Source organism: Rana temporaria, chromosome 6, assembly GCF_905171775.1.
Source record: "Rana temporaria chromosome 6, aRanTem1.1, whole genome shotgun sequence".
Classification (NCBI taxonomy): Eukaryota; Metazoa; Chordata; class Amphibia; order Anura; family Ranidae; genus Rana; species Rana temporaria.
This window is the reverse complement of record NC_053494.1, coordinates 126216352-126236498: the sequence shown is the minus strand read 5'-3', so window position 1 is coordinate 126236498 and position 20147 is coordinate 126216352. Positions and strand designations below refer to the sequence as shown.

Genomic DNA, 20147 nt, shown 5'->3' with positions numbered 1-20147 from the left:
CTAACATTTCTTATTCTCTTGACTAAATATCTAGTGACTGTAGATTAGTGAGGCTTTAACAAAGCATATAGAGAAATACTATATTGGCGTATAACACTCACTTTTTTTTACCCTGAAAATAGAGTGTAAACTGTGCCTGGGTGTTATATACAGGGGGGGGGGTGTGGAAAGTTTTTTTATTTTTCCTGAAACTTCCCTCTTAAAGTTAGGGTGCGTGTTATACGCCGATTAAATACGGTAAATTGTATTCTATTTACAATCTGCCCTCCTTCTGGGTCTGATCCAGCCCATTAAAAGAAATGGACTACTTTGTCTTCCATTTGGGTGGACCGGATTGGAGGCAGCCAGGTGTAAACACAGCAAAGTCAGTGTTTTACTCCTGGCCGCCAATGGAACAGAATGGGGTCTGTCCTTGTCCGCTCTGCATAAACTGAGCCGCCACAGACCTGTCCGTGCCCGATCAGCAGGGGATTGGATCACAAAAAAATGAAATAAAATAACTTCCTCCCTTATGTGATGTCTCGAAGTATATCTAAAAAAGTATGAAATAAAAAATCAGATCATCGCAGAGTGGAGCTGTGGATATGAATTTAAAGAATACACAGTGCCACGTCCCGATAACTCAGATTGGAAAGAAAAATATATGACAGATGATGGACTTTAGAGGCGTATTTATATTTAAAAAATTGAATATTTATTGAAAAAAGACAAATGATTAAACATATAAATTGCAATTAAGGCCCTTCCTAAGAATGCCTGAGAACACAAGAAAATGGCATAACACAGCACCTATAACCTGAGGGTACAGTAAATAAATAAAAGTGGAGGACAAGCAGCCACTTCCTACTATTAATTGTAAAACAACCCCTATGGTTTGCAGAAGGTGATGTGTAATGCGAAGCTCAGCTCGACGTGTTGCGCGTTATTGAGAGGAACGCTTCTTCAGGAGCTTTGGACGAGTTCTACAAAGTAATAACAGAAATGTTTACAAATCAAAAACGCAACAAATAAATACAATTTATTAGTCTTTGCCTTTAAATGTTTGAGCATTACTGCAAAGCCCGGAAACTAGTCCAACCAAGAGAGGCAAAAAAGGGCAAAACCCCCTTATTAAATAAAATTAGTAATGATGGCACCAATCATAATAGTAACCAAATCATTTAGTATGTATATTATGAATAACTTGCATTCCAAACGTGGAAAATGAGAAAAGAGAAGGATACAGGCAGAGTGTGTATCAATAGTCAACGATGCAGACAGGTGCATAGGATATAATCCTTTTCTTACTCCAGACAAAGCCAGTTCTGTATATAGAAAAACCCTTCATTAGTAAGCTGGCCAAAATGACCTGCCAAAAGAAGAAACCATAACATAAACTAAAAAGGAAAAGGACCATTAATACTGGAGCCAAAACAGTTGAATGCTCACCAAATAGTCATAAACTCTGGTAGGGATCCTTGATTAGATTATTAGCCAGAAGTATGATACTGGAAGGAATGCCTTCAAGAGACCTGCTTACTGATGGACGCTACTAGTAATAGAGTTCATGGAGTAAAGATGGACATTCCCATTGTAAAAGTATAGGAAAAACTTCTCCAAAAACGGCATCTGCAATAGACAATATACATCAGAAGGGTTGGTTCAGGCAGAATTGAGCCAGGCATCCAACCCTCTCCCTTTCAGCCATCACCAAACAAATACAATCCAACCAATCTCATAGCTAATCAAGTTGCCTAATAGGGGGGACCTACCATTAATGCTGTTGCATCCACAAATTGCCTCCACCTGTGGTGACAGTCTTGGCGTACAAGAGAGCTGTACAATGCCGCCATCTCTCACTATTTATGTGAGAGATGCCGGGACGAACACATAAATAGTGAGAGATGGCGGCATTGTGTACAGCTCTCTTGTACGCCGAGACTGTCACCACAGGCGGATGCAATTTGTGGATGTAACGGCATTAATGGTAGGTCCCCCTATTAGGCAACTTGATTAATCTGCCTGAACCAACCCTTCTGATGTATATTGTCTATTGCAGATGCCGTTTTTGGAGAAGTTTTTCCTATACTTTTCCAATAATGGGAATGTCCATCTTTACTCCATGAATTCTATTACTAGTAGCGTCCATCAGTAAGCAGGTCTCTTGAATGCATTCCTTCCAGTATCAGACTTCTGGCTAATAATCTAATCAAGGATCCCTACCAGAGTTTATGACTATTTGGTGAGCATTAAACTGTTTTGGCTCCAGTATTATGGTCCTTTTTTTCCTTTTTAGTTTATGCTACGATTTCTTCTTTTGGCTGGTCATATTGGCCAGCTTACTAATGAAAAGTTTTTCTATATACAGAACTGGCTTTGTCTGGAGTAAGAAAAGGATTATATCCTATGCACCTGTCTGCATCTTTGACCATTGATACACTCTCTGCCTGTATCCTTCTCTTTTCTCATTTTCCACGTTTTGGAATATGTAATTCATAATATACATACTAAAATGATTTGGTTACTAGTATGATTGTTGCTATCATTACTAATTTTATGTAATAAGGGGGGTTTTGCCCTTTGTTGCCTCTCTTGGTTGGACTAGTTTCTGGGCTTTGCAGTAATGCTCAAACATTTTAAAGGCAAAGACTTATAATTTTATTTGTTTATTTGTTGTGTTTTTGATTTGTAAAAATTTCTGTTATTACTTTGTAGAACTCGTCAAAGCTCCTAAAGAAGCGTTCCTCTAAAAAACGCGCAACATGTCGAGTTTCGCTTTCGCATGACACATCACCTTCTGCAAACCATAGGGGTTGTTTTACAATTATTAGTAGTAAAGTGTCTGCTAGTCCTCCACTTTTATTTATTTACTGTACCCTCAGGTTATAGGTGCTGTGTTATGCCATTTTCTTGTGTTCTCAGGCATTCTTAGGAACGGCCTTAATTGTGGTTTTATATGTGTTTTTTTTTTTGTTTTTTTTATAATTTCTATGTCCATCTGTCATATATTTTTCTTTCCTATCTAAAAAAGTAGATGCTGAAGGAAAAGCCTAAAGTATATGTAATGGATGTTGTTTTATTTTATTTATTTTTTTTACAAGTTTTTCTTTTGCATTTCTCTAGCAAGTTTTAGACAGAGTCAGTCGAATGACACAGGGAGACTTGGTAATGTCCATGGATCAGTTGTTGACAAAACCTCGCCTTGGAACCTGTCACAAGTTTTATATGCAAGTGTTTCCTTTACCTAACAGTAAGTGTGTGTTTGTCATCCACTATATTTTTATGCTACTTTTTTTCTTTTGCAATTAAAAGCTGAGGGATGCAAAATGAATGTCAATAACTGTGTATACTTTTATAAAATAAGGGCCAGTGCACACCACATGCAGTTCATTGTGTTTTTTATTTATTTTTTCTCCATCAAAACTACATGGATGGCAGGTTATATTGTGAGGGTTCTGAACCTCAAAGGGGTTCAAATGAATTTCTACTGATGTTCCGAATTGTAAAGTGTAGATTTGCGTGCACGCTGGGAGTAACTCACTGACACATCTGTTCAGTTCAACTACTGCCTTATCTATATTTTATTACAGGCAGTGCCAAGCTCTTTTTACACACAGCACAATATGTCACTGTTTGTTAATGTGAGTCTAAAAAGCACATCTGATTGGCTGAAATACAAGAAGAGTGCAAAAACTTGATGGTCAAAACTTGATTGTCCTCTGGTGTCTCTTCACTTCCGCATTCTTCAGCATGCGTGGGTACAAGGGGCAAGCGCCATCTTTATCTTCAGCCATCCTTGACTTGGTGGGAGGGGGTGTTATTAAAGGCAAAATTAAAGCAGTTGTGTACATACAAAAGCAATATAGACTTTATAGTATAGAAAAGATACATAGAGAATAGGCATTTTCTGGTTATTATGCTCATCACATTCCTTCACAGTATAGGTTTCAATGGCATAGTTCACACCAGTGTGGTCAGTTCCAGTGCGTTCCGGAAAAATAAGTAGAAGATGCTGCATCTTTTTCTGCACAGAATTGTACTAGAATGCAGTCAAATACATCAAAAACACACCTAAGTGCACTAAAAATGCAGTGTTGCACACATTATCCTTGGTGTGAAGAAAAAGAGGGGGAAAAAATACACCGGAAAGTATCAAAAACACAAAAAAAAAAAAACATGCAGAAAAGAATTTGGAACGCTTTCGGACTGCGTTTCTATGGTGTGAATTGGCACTGAACACTGCTAAAATGAACGCTGCTTTTGCAGAAATTTCTGTACTGTTGACAAGATTATGATACAATTGAAGTTAATCCTTCACCTAAAAGGTAATTGTTTTGTTAAAAATGTAGATTTTGGAATCCAGCTGTATATATTGGCTTCAGGGCTTGTTTACACCACAAAAACACGCTTCAGATCTGCATTTTTGATGCATTTCAGAATCTTTTTCCTTTTTTTTTTTTTTCCTGTACCGAGGTCTAGTGCATTTTTGATGCATTTCAGTGCATTATGGTGTGTTTTTGATGCAGGAAAATGCAGCATGTTGGTTAGTTAGTTAGTTTTTTTCCTGGATACAGGGAAAAAACACACTTGATTGCATGTGGTGTGAACCTTCCCCCTCAATGAGAGAGGGCTTTATTTTTATTTTTTTAAAGCCACAAAGTTTTTATTATCTAATAGATGACTATTCTAGCTTTTGAACCCTGGCAATGCTTTAATTGGTGTTTTTCTAGACCATTTTAGTGTCTTGATGGTACAGGAGTTTCTGCATTGTCATCTAGGAGAGCATGCTTATTTCCAGATCAATTTTAGCTGGAATTTGGCTTTAAGATGAAGGCGGTGAATGTAGTGACTATGAGCAGCTTTCTAAGTTGCTGAGGCATCATAGAATGCTGTCTGGACTTGACTTGCTCAAAGCTCAAGGGCGACATACAAACTTTTGATGTGTTCAGAGACGAGCCCTTTTGAAATCTGCCAACAGTATGTGGTCTTAAAGTGCCACTTGTTATTACTGAATGAAGTCTATTTATAATGGAGAAAACGGTAAACCTAGAAGTACATCATATCTGTTATGTTTGTAAATGCAAGTTTTCACCGCATGGCCTTACAATAGCAAAATTAAAATAGTGAAGCGCAGCCACACCCAGCTGAGCAGCAGGGTGTATTAATGAGTCAATTAGGTGAAAATAATCAAAAGTGAAAACAAAGAAAAAGTCCTATATCTAGTGACTGTTGCTAGTAGATTCAAGACCTTAAATCCAAGAAAAAACTCAGTGCACGTGTCTATATTTTCATAAGTGACAAATCCAAAATAAGTCATCAAGCACATAACCGTGTCCTCCACCGGTCTCTATATGTGCTCAACTCACACGAAGACCCACCATAGGGTCTAATGGCACCTTCTCCTCAGGGGTATAAATCCAGCAATCTGTTGTTCCTCCATCCTCAACGATGAGGAACAGCGTCTGAGTGATTTGAGAGTCCTTATGAGGGTAAAAGAACAGATTGCTGGATTTATACCCCTGAGGGGAAGGTGCCATTAGACCCTATGGTGGGTCTTCATGTGAGGTGAGCACATGGAGACCGGTGGTGTGCTTGATCACTTATTTTGAATTTGTCACTTGTGAAGATATCGTCACGTGCACTGAGGAGTTTTTTTTTCTTTTGAATTTAATGACTTAAATCTACTGGCAACAGTCACTAGATGTAGACATTTTCTTTGCATATTACTAGATTATATACAGTTATGCTCATAAGTTTACATACCCTGGCCGAATTTATGATCTATTGGCCATTGTTCACGGAATATGAATAACACAACATTTCTTTTACTCATGGTTGGTGTTTACCCAAATTCCCCTGATCAAAAGTTTACATTCCCTGGTGATTTTGGCCTGATAACATACACACAAGTTGACACAAATGTGTTTGAATGGCTATCAAAGGTAAACATCCTCACCTGTGATCTGTTTGCTTGTAATTGGTGGATGTATTGAGGTCATTGAGTTTCATGGGCTCCTGACAGACCCTTTCATGTTTCATCCAGTGTTGCACTGAAGTTTCTGGATTTTGAGTCATGGGGAAAGCAAAAGAATTGTCAAAGGATCTGCAGTAAAAGGTAGTTGAACTATATAAAACAGGAAAAGGATATTAAAAGATATCCAAGGAATTGAGAATGCCAATCGGCTGTGTTAAAACTCTAATCAAGAAGTAGAAAATTAGGGGTTCTGTTGAAACAAAACCACGGTCAGGTAGACCAACTAAAATTTCAGCCACAACTGCCAAAAAAATTGTTTGGAATGTAAAGAAAAACACATACCGTAATTAACTTCAGGTGAAATGCCACCACCGGTCTCCATGTGCTCACCTGAAAACATTTATTTATTTTTATTTATTACTATTTATTTGGGAAGCGCGCATATACCACCGGTCGGTGGTGCCAAAGCGCTTTGTGACAAAATAGCCCGGATGTTCTGGCGAGGGGAGCATAAATAAAAGAGAAGGGGGAAAAAAACAAGAAATCAGCGAAGAAAAATTGGCCTAGGATTGAAATGCTTGGCAGAATAGCCAGGTCTTCAGCTTCATCCTGAACACATATAGGCTTCGGGAGATGCGAATGTTAAGCGGGATTTGGTTCCAGAGAGTCGCCCCCGCGGAGCCAATCCGTTTTCCTCCTATAGAAATTAGCCTGTCAGTATTGCCAATGAGTAGAGCTTTGTCGGCTGAGCGAAGACAGCGTCTAGGTATATAGTGTGGAGTCAGATCTGATGGGAACTGTGGGCCCAGCTGGTGGTAGCCCCTGTAGATCAGACAGAGGATTTTAAAATCAGCCCGTTTTGTAACGGGGAGCCAGTGAAGTACTTTGAGCACAGGGCTGATATGGTCTTGCTTTTGGAGATTGTAAATAAGCCTGGCTGCTTGATTCTGCACCAGCTGCAGTTTCTTCGACCATTTCATTGGAATGCCTAGTAGGACTCCATTTGAAAAGTCAAGGCGAGAAATAATTAGTGCCTGGACTAAGTCTTTCCTCTGGTCTTGGGTCAGGAGATGTTTTGCCTTGCGGATAAGTCGTAGAAAATGGGAGGCTCTTGAAACCGAAAACATGTGGTGTGGCTGTTTCAAGATGCACAATAAGGAGGCACTTAAAGAAAGATGGGCTACATGGTTAAGTTGCCAGAAGAAAGCCATTATTATGCAAATTCCACAAAGTATCCCGCAGACAATACGCCAAATGGCACAGAGATGAGCCTCAAACCTTCTGGCACAAAGTCATTTGGAGTGATGAGACCAAAATGTTGCTTTTTGGCCACAACCATGAAGCTACATTTGGAGAGAAGTCAACAAGGCCTATGGTGAAAGGTAAAAAGGTTAATAGCTGATGTTTTGGGGATGTGTGAGCTACAAAGGCACAGGTCAAAATTGTTGGCAAGATGAATGCAGTATGTTATCAAAAAATTCTGGCGGAACATTTGCATTCATCAGCCAGGAAACTGCGCATGGGACGTACTTGGACATTCCAACATGACCATTATCCAAAACGCAAGACCGAGTCAACCTGTCGTTGGCTACAGCAGAATAAAGTGAAGGCTCTGGAGTGGCCATCTCGGTCTCCTGACCTCAATACTGGGGAGATCTCAAATGTGCAGTTCATGCAAGACAGCCCAAGAATTTCCAGGAACTGGAGGCTTTTTGCCAAGTGGAATGGGCAGCTTTACCATCTGAGAGGGTAAAGAGTCTCATCCACAAATACCACAAAAAGCTTCAAAATGTCATTGATGTTAAACTGGACAATACACGGTATTAAGAACTGGGGTATTTAAAATTTTGATCAGGGTCATTTGGCTAGTTTGTTACCATTATGATTTAAAAAGAGTGAACACATTTGATAATAAATGGCTTCAGCCAAACACTAACCATGAGTGAAAAAACTTTGTCATCATTCATATTCTCTGAAAAATGGCCAAGAAATCATAAATTCTGCCAGGGTATGTAAACGTATAAGCACAACTGTAGATTGTTTTCACTTTTGATTATTTCCACCTAATTTACTCATTAATACACCCTGATGCTCAGCTGGGTGTGGTTCCGCTTCATTATTTTAATTTTTGCTATTTATTTTTGTGGGAACACAATCTGTTAAGCGGCAACTATTCACATGTGCATTAACTTGTATAGTAACGCAGAAGTAATTTTCACTTTTTATTGCCTTACAATAGTTGGCAGGGCAGAGCTGAGCATAGTGAGGACGGGGCAATGCCTTAGTGAGTGATGTATGCATTAAAGATAGTTTTCCGCCTTCACTCATCTGCTTGTGCAGCATTTTCAGAGTATGGTCTAGTTTGGCTTATTGCTGCCAAAAGTGCGGTCACCACTATGTGGTTTTTAGTATGTTTGTAGATAAATGTTCTGAGTGGCAGACTGGGTTCAATCATAGAAGTAAATAAAAGATCAAGAAGGGCCCATGCCTTTATATTCTTTCAGATGAACTTGATATTTTAAAAGGAATACCAGAGCTATGGGCTAGACTGTATGTGGTAAATTTTAAAATCCAAAAATATAAAATGTAGCGCCAACCTATGTGAAAAAATTTTGTTTATCCACAAAGTGGCCCCAAATGGACAGACACCCTATAGGGAAATATGTCCAAAAACTTCACTGGGTACACGATGGGAAAAAGATCATATATACCATGAACAAAAAACAACTGATGATCACGGTTAAATATGAATAAGTGAACCAACAAAGGTAAATAAAGTAATTAATAAGTCCTGTAAAAGTGTGTGACCACAAATACAATTTATAATTGAAAAAGTCCCATGTATATATGTGGGGGTGGTTCTTTATGATACATTCATAGCTTGTGACTACGTTCAGATATTTCCCTCAGTTGAGAAAACAACACCACTTCACACGGAAAGGCAAAAACCTCTTCTCATGGACATTCCTTGGTAAGTTAAAAGATGAATACTCTTACCGACTCCCGTTGACCCACATCTCACCGTACGGTGGGTAGGTCTCCAAGGCTTATATGGGCTCAGATACCCTCCAACAGCACCGATGAAGTCTATGAGGACGAAACCGGTCGGCTACACTGGACTCCAATCATTTTCACTACGCCATTTGATCTTGATTCTCTTGATTTGATTTGCTGTGGTGATGTGACCTGCTGTGGTGACCTAAGTGTGGAACTTTTTATCTGTCGGGATTTTTATATACATCTGTACTGTTTGGATTCTCTCTCTGCTGTGGAACATTTTTTATATCTTTTGAGAGATTTTATTAAATTTTTCTACACTATGAGGAGGTGTTCTTTTTCCCTTTTTTCCCTCTGAAACCTGGAGTGTTTATTCCACACCATCTCACGGACGCTCCTGGGGCCAATACTTCAATCTCCTTCAGGAACATCAGAATCAGGATTTCTTCCTTCATCGGTGCTGTTGGAGGGTATCTGAGCCCATATAAGCCTTGGAGACCTACCCACCGTACGGTGAGATGTGGGTCAACGGGAGTCGGTAAGAGTATTCATCTTTTAACTTACCAAGGAATGTCCATGAGAAGAGGTTTTTGCCTTTCCGTGTGAAGTGGTGTTGTTTTCTCAACTGAGGGAAATATCTGAACGTAGTCACAAGCTATGAATGTATCATAAAGAACCACCCCCACATATATACATGGGACTTTTTCAATTATAAATTGTATTTGTGGTCACACACTTTTACAGGACTTATTAATTACTTTATTTACCTTTGTTGGTTCACTTATTCATATTTAACCGTGATCATCAGTTGTTTTTTGTTCATGGTATATATGATCTTTTTCCCATCGTGTACCCAGTGAAGTTTTTGGACATATTTCCCTATAGGGTGTCTGTCCATTTGGGGCCACTTTGTGGATAAACAAAACATTTTTTCACATAGGTTGGCGCTACATTTTATATTTTTTTATTTTTGCACAATTATCCATTGGTATGTTGGCTGCCCACAACCACTGATATATAGTATACATTTTTTCCGAGTAGCGCAATATTTTTTGTATAAATTTTAAAATCCAGCTATTATAGTAAGTTGATCCCAAAATAACGCTCTGCTGAACAATAATGCCACAGTTTTAGAAGTCCTAATCCTCAAAATGAATGCCATCGCTGATGCACTTTTTTTTTAAATGTTTTATGCGTTTTAATAATCCTTTTAATTTGCTTGTTTGCAGATGAATCCAAAACACTGATGTTTTTTGAAGGATGTTTACAACATCTTGGCTGCACAATTAAGCTACGTGGAGCCTCAGAATATGAGCTGGCACGTGTCAAGGATATAATCGTCTTTATGGTTTACGCGGCATACCATTCCCAGCTGGAGATTTCCTTTCTTATGGATGAGTTTGCTATGCCACCAACACTTCCTAAAAGCAGCTCCTTCCGATCCCTTATTGAAGGTCATGAAGGAGATGGAAGTCAGAAAGATCTGTTTAATGGAGAAGAATGCAGTGGTATTAATTGGGAATCAGACCGGTTCTCGGACCGATTACATGTGATATCAGGGTCCCAGTCTTCTGATGATTCTGAATTGCTAGAACAACGATCATATTTTGAGGAGACTGGAGAACTGGAGAGCAAGAGTTTTGATTCATCTTCCATGATCCATCAAAATCCATCCAGGGTGATGTCGTCTTCATCACTTTTATCTTCTGTGTCAATTGAACCTGAGCTCTTCAATCAGATGTGTCAAATGCCTGGTATTTCAAATGATGATGATTTTGAAATTCTTGATGAGGGACTCGAAGAGCCCAAAAATCAACATCGAGCCTTCAGAGATCCTTTACAAGATGACTCTGGAATGTATATAACAGAGGAGGTTGCTTCCACAGATGATAGGCTTAAAGCACACTCTATAGCTTTTAAACAGGAACTGAAAGATGTTATTCTTTGTATTTCTCCTATTATTTCTTTCAAGGAACCCTATTTGTTAATGGAGAAGGGCATGCGTTGTCCTACAAGAGATTATTTTCCAGAGCAGGTTTACATATCCCCATTACTTAATAAGGAGATGAAAGATTTGGAGAGTAGAAGGAAAAAGCAACTGTTGCGTGAACTGTCAACCTTACAAGGCACGAATGGAAATGTCCAGGGAAAAGCTATTGAAGTGTTGCCATCCCATGAGCTGTTAAGCACAAGAATTTCAGAGCATTTAGGAGACAGTCAATCCCTAGCTAGAATCCTAGCAGACTATCGAGCGAGAGGAGGTAGATTAAGGCAGAAGGATGTCGACCCATTTGTACAAACTACAGGGACAGCCAGTGGATTAAGTAAAACGGATTCCAAGAATGACTCAGAGGACGACAAAGTATTCAATCAGCTTGAATTGACCTGGAACTCAAAGGTATTTTTTTTTTGCGCAAATTATTTCTCCCTGAGTTGCCTTTTCTTGTATCCATTTAGCTTATAAAATGGATACATGTGCATGTTAAATTTTTTGGCTTGTGTCCAACTGGTTTATGCAGCATTAGGCTGGCTTCACACTGCCATACTGTGGTTTGCCTGCAGCACGGGTGTACCCACAGTTTTCGTGAGGTTAATATGCAGTTTCTCATAGACTTTCTATTGGGATGGTGTTTTAGGGTCATTTTTTAAAAGGGAACCAAAAATGCAGCATGCAGGACTTCTGGTGCACTTTGAGAAAATGCACCAAAATCACGCAACCTAATAGTCTATGGGAAACCGGGTGTTAACCACACAAAAACTGCAGTAACGCCCACACTGCAGCCGAACCATAGCGGGGCAGAATGAAGCTGGCCTTATGTACAGTGGGGATCGAGAGTTTGGGCACCCCAGGTAAAAATTTGTATTGATGTGCATAACGAAGCCAAGGAAAGATGGAAAGATCTCCAAAAGGCATCAAATTACAGATTAGACATTCTTATAATATGTCAAAAAAAGTTTAGATTTTATTTCCATCATTTACACTTTCAAAATTACAGAAAACAAAAAAATGGCGTCTGCAAAAGTTTGGGCACCCTGCAGAGTTAATATCTTGTACTGCCCCCTTTGGCAAGTATCACAGCTTGTAAACGCTTTTTGTAGCCAGCCAAGAGTCTTTCAATTCTTGTTTTGAGGTATGTTTGCCCATTCTTCCTTACAAAAGTCTACCAGTTCTTTGAGATCTCTGGGCTGTCTGTCACGCACTGCTCTTTTAAGGTCTATCCATAGATTTTCAATTATGTTGAGGTCAGGAGATTGTGAAGGCCATGGCAAAACCTTCAGTTTACGCCTCTTGATGTAATCCCCCGTGGATTTTGAGGTGTGTTTTAGGTTTATTATCCATTTGTAGAAGCCATCCTCTCTTTAACTTTTTCACAGATCGCATCAAGTTACCATCCAAAATTTGCTGAAATTTTAGTGAATCCATTTACTCGTGAAATGTTCCCTGTGCCACTGGCTGCAATACAACCCCAAAGCATGATTGATCCACCCCCATGCTTAACAGTTGGACAGAGGTTCTTTTCATTCAATTCTGTGCCCTTTCTCCAAATGTACCTTTGCTCATTCCGGCCAAAAAGTTCTATTTTAACCTCATCGGTCCACAGAACTTGTTTCCAAAATGCATCAGGCTTGTCTATATGTTCATTTGCAAAGTTCAAATGCTGATTTTTGTGGTGAGGACGTAGAAGAGATTTTCTTCTGATGACTCTTCCATGAAGACCATATTTGTACAAGTATCTCTTTATAGTGAAATAGTGTACCACAACTCCAGTGTCTGACAGATCTTTCTGGAGGGATCGTGCAGTCAAACGTGGGTTTTGAATTGCTTTTCTCACAATCCTGCGAGCTCTTCTGATATTTTTCTTGGTCTTCCAGATCTTGCTTTAATATCCACTGTTCCTGATGACTGCCATTTCTTAAAGGGTCACTAAAGGAAAAAAATTGTTTTGCTGAAATGACTGTTTACAGGGTATAGAGACATAAAAGTTAACTGATTCCTTTTAAAAATGATTAAAAATGAATTAAATTCAATCATATAATGTGCCTGCAGTTTCACTTTTGTTTTTAAACTGGTTTCATATTTATGTGAAGTAAAGAGACCCACAGAACAAAAACAAACAAATCCAGGGCAGTGTTTTGTTTTTAAAATGAATCTGATTGGTTCTGAGGAGTTTTAGACACACCGTAATGATCTGCAGTGAAAAGCTCCCAGTATGATGGTTATAAGGAAACGGGCAACCAGGAAGTGTGGAGATCAGAGCAGTTTTACAGCAACATCAAAGCAAAATCGAACAATGAGGACATGAAACCAGTACTGCAGTAAGGTAAAGGAAGTTATTTAGCTAAAAAAAAAAAAAAATCATTAAGTGATCCTTTAATTACATTCCGAACAGAGGATATTGACATCTGAAAACGCTTTGCTATCTTCTTATAGTCTTCTCCAGCTTTGTGAGCATGAACTATTTTCAGTTTCAGTTTTCTAGACAACTGCTTAGAAGAACCCATGGTGCTGATTGTTGGGGCAAGGTCAGATGAGTCTGGGCATTTAAAACCTTTGAGACTGACATCACCTGGTCTTCCCAGACGATGATTGAGAACAATCCATGACACTGGCAGGTCTCGGCTTTGCAAAGGGGGCAGTGCATGCTATAAATTCTGCAGGGTGCCCAATCTTTTGCAGACACCATTTTTTTGTTTTCTGTAATTTTGAAAGTGTAAATGATGGAAATAAAATCTAACTTTTTTTTGATATAGTATAAGAATGTCTAATCTGTAATTTGATGCCTTTTGGAGATTGTTCCATCTTTCCTTTTGCTTCGCTATGCACATTAATACAAATTTTTACCTGGGGTGCCCAAACTTTCGATCCCCACTGTATAAGGTGATATTTATCCAATGCTTATAGTATAGGTGTTTTACAGAGGTATGCAAAGACATATAATAAAATATCCTCCTAGAATGCACATGATTCAGATTTTAAGCCACATGTCAACATACTGCTTATATTGATACTAGCATGAGATATGAAATATATTGTGTTTTTCTTGTGTAAATTGACATACTATTTAGGCATTCAAAGGATCCTCTGGTAGACTAAAAAGCTTGTCCAATACTGATTTCATTAAACATTTCACCTTTCACTTTCCTACTTTGCTGCTGCTGTTCTGTTCTGTTCTAATTAAAATGTAAGCAATGTCATACACAATTACTGTTGAAGAAAATGTTTGCATAACAGCAAACAGCAATTATATTAAAATGTTTGTATGTTGAAACTTTCTGGATAACAAGTTTACAGGCAATGAATATCATACTTGTTGTTTCTATTTTGTACCTGTAGACTGGCCCAGAATAACTTCTGTCACCAGCATGGCTATTCATTGTTTATTATATTCCCCCCCCCCCCCCCCTTGTGTTCCACTAGAAACTGTACTAGCGTTCTACTGGGATTAATCATTTTTACAGCTTTGCTTAGTTAGTGCAAACTGATTTTTTATTTTTTTTTGTCAATACCTCTTTTTAGTTGCTGGAACTTTCTCTTTGATAGCAGCTTTCTAGTGTGGTCATATTTAGCTTGGATTTTGAAGTATTGTGTCTGAGAACCACTGGATTAAACTTGGAGGGATAGCCAGGAAGTGACCTTCGGCCACTGAGTTCTGTGTACGGCGCTTTCCAGACTCCATTCTGGAAACATTATCTGTTCCTGCTGTTTTTTTTTTCTGCAGAAAAAACCCTAAGACTGCAAAGGTTTTCCATTTGCACCCACTTTTCCAAAATATTTCTGTTTGGACATTTAAAACATCCAGAAAAGCTGTTTCCTACTCCTAAACACATATTGGCCTTGTATCCATCTAGTCAGTTTTGTACACACGTTATCTATTCCCACTTTGGAATCGATACAGCAGTTTTCCCTTATCGTCTTTCAGTGAATGAGTGAGTGAAAAACTTGTAAAGCGCAGCACATGCGAACTGAATCGCCTCTGGGCGCTGTTTCCATTCCATGGGTATGGCAAACCCACTTGACCTCAGAAGAGATGGGTTTTAATCTTTCTCCTGAAGGCCAAGTGGTCCGACTCCAGTCAGATGGTAGTTTGTAGCGCATTCCACAGCCGAGGTCCTTGGACTGCAAATCTTCGATCTCCTTTGGACTTGTATCTGGCTTTGGGTATTTGGAGTAGGTTTTGATTTGTGGATTGCAGAATGCGATTTGGGTTATGGGCTTTTATTTTTTCGCATAGGTATTGGGGGGTGTTTCCGTGAATACACTTATGCGTTAGGCAGAGTGCCTTGAAAGTGATTCTGTCTTTTACTGGCAGCCAATGAAGGGATCACTTTGAGTGCGTGGCTCCACCCACTTGACAGGAAACGCACCTCCACCAAACTTCTTAAAAGGGAGGCTCCTTCCACTTATCAGGTTTTGTGTTTCCTCCGGAATGGACCCTGAATCCGGAAGTCTTCACAATGATCATCCGGGCCTGGGGCCAACCACAAATAGACCTGTTTGCATCAGAAGAAAATACGTAACTTCACAGAATCGACAGTTCCCAGGGAACAGATGCGTTGATACAGCCTTGGAACTTCCAGCTGGGTTACGCCTTTCCTCCGTTTCAACTAATTCCGTTGGTACTGAGGAAGATTCAGAGGGAGAAGGTGGAAGTAATTCCAATTACTCCATTTTGGCCAAAAGGGGCTTTGTTTACCATTATTCTTCAGATGACAGTCAGGCCGGCCTGGCGACTGCTTCTCCGGCAGGACTTGCTTCTACAGGGTCCGATATACCATCCGGAGGTGGCCTGTCTAAACCTCATGGCGTGGTATCTGAGGGGTAGTTGTTGAGACGAAAAGGTCTGTCTCGACCACTTGTGACTACCTTGCTTTCCAGTAGAAAGTTGGTTACTAGAAAGATCTATGCTAAATACTGGAAGGTCTACAACTCCTGGTGTCACTTGTCAAATAGAGTGGTGAAAAATCTAGTGTCAATTCTGAAATTCCTTCAGAATGGAGCAGAAAAAAGATTGTCAGTTAGTACACTTAAAGGGGTTGTAAAGGTCATGTTTTTTTTTTCTTTCCCTAAATAGCTTCCTTTACCTTAGTGCAGTCCTCCTTCACTTACCTCATCCTTCGATTTTGCTTTTAAATGTACTTATTTCTTCTGAGAAATCCTCACTTCCTGTTCTTCTCTCTGTAACTACACGCAGTAATGGGAGGCTTTCTCCCTGGTGTGGAGAATGCCTCTTGAGGGGGCGAGTGTCAGAACGCTCTCTACTTTGCAGATAGAGAAAGAAGCTGTGTGTTATTGGGCGTAAAAGAGGAGGTGCATACATATCCTGCTCATATTACTCTGAAAATACACCAGTGACCAGACCTAGTTAACATGAGCTAATTAACTAATCCCTTTAAGAAGCCAAGATGACTCAGAGGCATGACCCTTTAGGCTAGATTTGCCGTTTTGTAGCTCAGAAGACACAATCAACATTATCACCAATCAACACAGAACTCCTTCACACAATTGCAGGGTCAATTAGCATAAGCCACAATGAAAGACCCTTAGAAGTTATCCTAGACTCATTTACGTTATAACAGACAGACAGGTGGCTGGAGGTGATGCCATTAGCATCTCCTTACAGTATATGTCCCAACAGTATGAATGAGTCACTCTTTCTAATATGATGTATATCCTGGGAGATATAGCACTCCCCTCGGTGGAGCGCTGCCGGGATTTTTCAGATTGGAGTGCAGGAGAAGGGGGTTGGTAAATGTGTCCTTTTTCTGAATTAACACATCCAGTGATTGGTACCGATCACTGACTGTGTTCACTGACATAGCATATTGAAGCATATTGGACTGTTTTCTATATTTCAGTTATTTCAGTTATTAAATAGGCCGCTTCAGAGCACTTCCCTTTCACTGTCAAGGGCAGCTGAAGCTGCAGAGAAAGGGACTAAGGAATCTGTCCTGAAGTCCCTTTCTGTCTCAAATGTGTGACAGGGTATTTCACCAAAGCCCCCCAACAGGAAAAAAAAAGAAAAAAAATTCAGAAAAATAATAAAAATCAACTACTGATGCAATATACTGCTCTGACACTGTCCACTGCTCTACTGACTGACATCATCCACTGACCTACTAGCGCCAACCTCTTTCCTACTGGTCACATGCTCTGCTGACACACTGGTCACATATAGGGTAGGCCAAGTTTAAATTTTTTACAGTGACAATTGTTATATATTTTTTTCTATGTTTCTCCTTGCGAGTTATATTCTCTAAAAAAGCAAAAAACAAACCCAGGTAATATTATTAGCTGCCAAGCCTTACCTTTTTATCTGATCCTAGATTTGACCTTACTATGCCAGACCACCATGTCTGACTAATTAAAATCCCATAAAAGAGATCCAATTGCTGCTGAGGTTGAACCCTCCCTCATAGTGCATGTAAAACAAATGGCTTTTGCATTTGAGATGTGATGTTTTTTTTTGTTTTTTTTTAGAAGACTTTTTTTCTGTCTCATTTCTAGCAAGTTATGTCAATTCATGCAGGGGTTGACTAAAATACCAGACGTCGGACCAAAACGGTTTGATCGGCATGGACTTTGAGAGACGGCATCTTTTTGGGCCAAGCTCTTGACAATATCAAGCCATTTCCCTGGCAAAAGAAACCTAAGGAACTGACTGAAAAGTCTTTTCCCTCATTTAAAAAAAATCATCCTTTAATGTATCCACTCCCTTTACCTCCCACTTTGCGACACCCACACCCTCGTCTTTCCATCCAGCTGCAAGCCCTGGCACTCATTCTGACAAATCCTCAGAAAAGCTATCCTCTGCATGATGGTGAACTCACACTTTACAGATCAGCAGATCGCCATTGAGCCCTCTGTTATTCTGGATCAATTGCCCCATTTCCTATGACAGAACAGTTCCAAGGGTTTTTCTCCAACCTATTCACTGCTCTCAAGTAAAGGGGGGCATTCTCCCTGTTCAGGATCTCAAAGCTCTAAATGTAAATTCCATGTGAAATGTTTGGACTTGATTGAAGACAGTCTTATTGCCTCCCTGGCTTATGTGGACAACAAAGATGTATTTATATGTGTTAATTTTCCCAGTGAATTGGCTTTTCCTGAGCTTTGCTCTGAGGCCCCTACAATACCAAATTCATCTGCTCCTCTGCCCTCCCTAATTTGCACCTTGGGTATTCACTGGTGTGCTGGCCTCTACATTAGCCCTGCTGCTTTCTCTTGACACCTCCATTGTGAGATTCTTAGATGACCACCTGTTGTGGGAACAGTCAACACAGGCTCTTGAGCAATATGACTTTGACTGCCCAGATGTTAGTGATTCGGATGGATCCTGGACCTTCAAAATTTGTCCTTGGAATCCACTTATCGGTTGGAGTATATCGGCCTAGTTCTTGGCACAACTCACACCACAGTGTTCACTCCACAGGAGAAACTCTGATTTGCATTCTCTGTTCCAGAAAATGTCTTCCTTTCCACTTTTGCATGAGTCTGGCAGTCTCCTTTACCCAGTTTCACTCCAGGCCCCTACAACGTAACATTCTGTCGTCATGGGATACGTAGTTGTGGTCACTGCATATACCAACTTGTGTATCAACAAGGACCAGTTAGTCCCTGGCCTAGTGGCTCAACAATCTGGCTTTCTTCCAATCTTTTGGAGAATCCTCATGTTTCAGCCCTTTCTGTTCTCTACCAAAGACTGTTGTCTTCACTATTTTAATAGGGCCTTTTTTACAGTGTGTCTCCCACCGTCCATTCTGAATCTGGTTCTCTCTTCACTTTAGAAATTGCTGTTCAAACAATTAAAGATTTTCCTCTGTACTGTCAGACAAGATGGTGTTTCTTGTTTCTTTTTTTTGCATTGGGAGGTGGTGATGGAGTCCTAGGCCCCCCCCTTTTTTTTCCCTGTCTTTGTTTTCTAACAGGAAATTCTTTTTCCATCCCTCTGTCTGGCTCCACTTCACCACAAAAAAAACATTCCCTCCACTGTTTGAATATGGTTTGGGTTGTGTGCGTTTATCTCTCTGCCACTTTTTTTGCTTCTGTTTTCCAGAAGACTGATTCTTTTTGTAATAGTCATGGGCATTTTGGGTGCACTAGCTTCTCATTCCACCATCTCTAGGTGGCTTAGACGGGCCATCTTCCAAGCTTATGGTTTCAAGGAGCAGGTACTAGCTACTCCTGTCAGGGTGCAGTTTACTAGATGTTCAACTGCTTATGGTGCTTTTTGGCATCAAGCCTTAGTTTCCCAGATTTGCAAGGCTGACACATGGTCTTTTGTTTGCATGTTCTATAAGTTCTACCAGGTGTATGTTGCGGCATGATCTGATGCCAGTTTCCCTTGTTTCTTTTTTGGACCTGTTGGTAATGGTTTGCTGTGTTTCCCACCCTTCAATTATACCTTTTTGGTACTTCCAAAAGCAGTCTAAAGGCCCATACACACGATCAGACAACTGTCTGAACGTGTTTTATCGGACAATCCGACCGTTTTTCAACAGACAAATGTTCGCTGTGCATGCTCTCAAACTTTCCGGCAACAAATGTCTGATGGAGGATACCGTATTTATCTTCATATAGCGTGAAAATAAGAAAATACTTAGTTTGAATGCCCCTCGTCGGTGTCCATTGTCGTTTCCCGCGCTGTGTTTGAATGCCGCCGCCGACATATACTGAGCGCAGTACACTCGGCTCATCTCGCATAAGAGCTAGGAGGTGGCACAGGGCGTGACCGCGAGGGGAGCCGAGGCTGGCCGAGTGTACTGCGCTCGGTATATGTCGTCAGCGGCGTTCAAACACAGCGCAGGGATCGGCGTATATCGCGCACCCATGATTTCCCCCTGATTTTAAGGGGGGGAAAAAAGTGCACGGTATACGCCGATTAAATACGGTAATCTTATTGTGTGTACACAAGTCCATCGGACTAAAGTCAAAAGTACAAATACGCATGCTCAGAACCAATGCTAAAGATCAGACAATAGCAGAAGTTGCCCAAAGGGTGGCGGTAAAGAGCTGAAAAAACATGTGATTTGGTGAAAGTTGGCTGAAAATGTTCTGCCGTGTGTATGCAGAACAAGTTCACGGCCAACGCCCATTCGGATTAAAATCCACGGAAAAGTGAGATGGAAGTCAGATCGTGTGTATGAGGCTTAAGTCTTCCTGTGTCCCATAACGCATGGAGAAAGAAAATATTTTTTT

General features: G+C 40.1%; 1 protein-coding gene across 3 annotated transcripts in view; it reads left to right on the top strand.

The window, feature by feature from the left end:
• The window catches only part of LOC120943775 (1-phosphatidylinositol 3-phosphate 5-kinase-like), a 139020-nt gene that overhangs the window by 90109 nt on the left and 28764 nt on the right, over window positions 1–20147 (top strand). For all 3 annotated transcript variants that reach the window (XM_040357320.1, XM_040357321.1, XM_040357319.1), the window contains 2 exons: window positions 3103–3229; window positions 10180–11348. In XM_040357320.1, coding sequence (XP_040213254.1) covers window positions 3103–3229; window positions 10180–11348 — 1296 coding nt within the window. The remainder of the gene's footprint in view (window positions 1–3102; window positions 3230–10179; window positions 11349–20147) is intronic.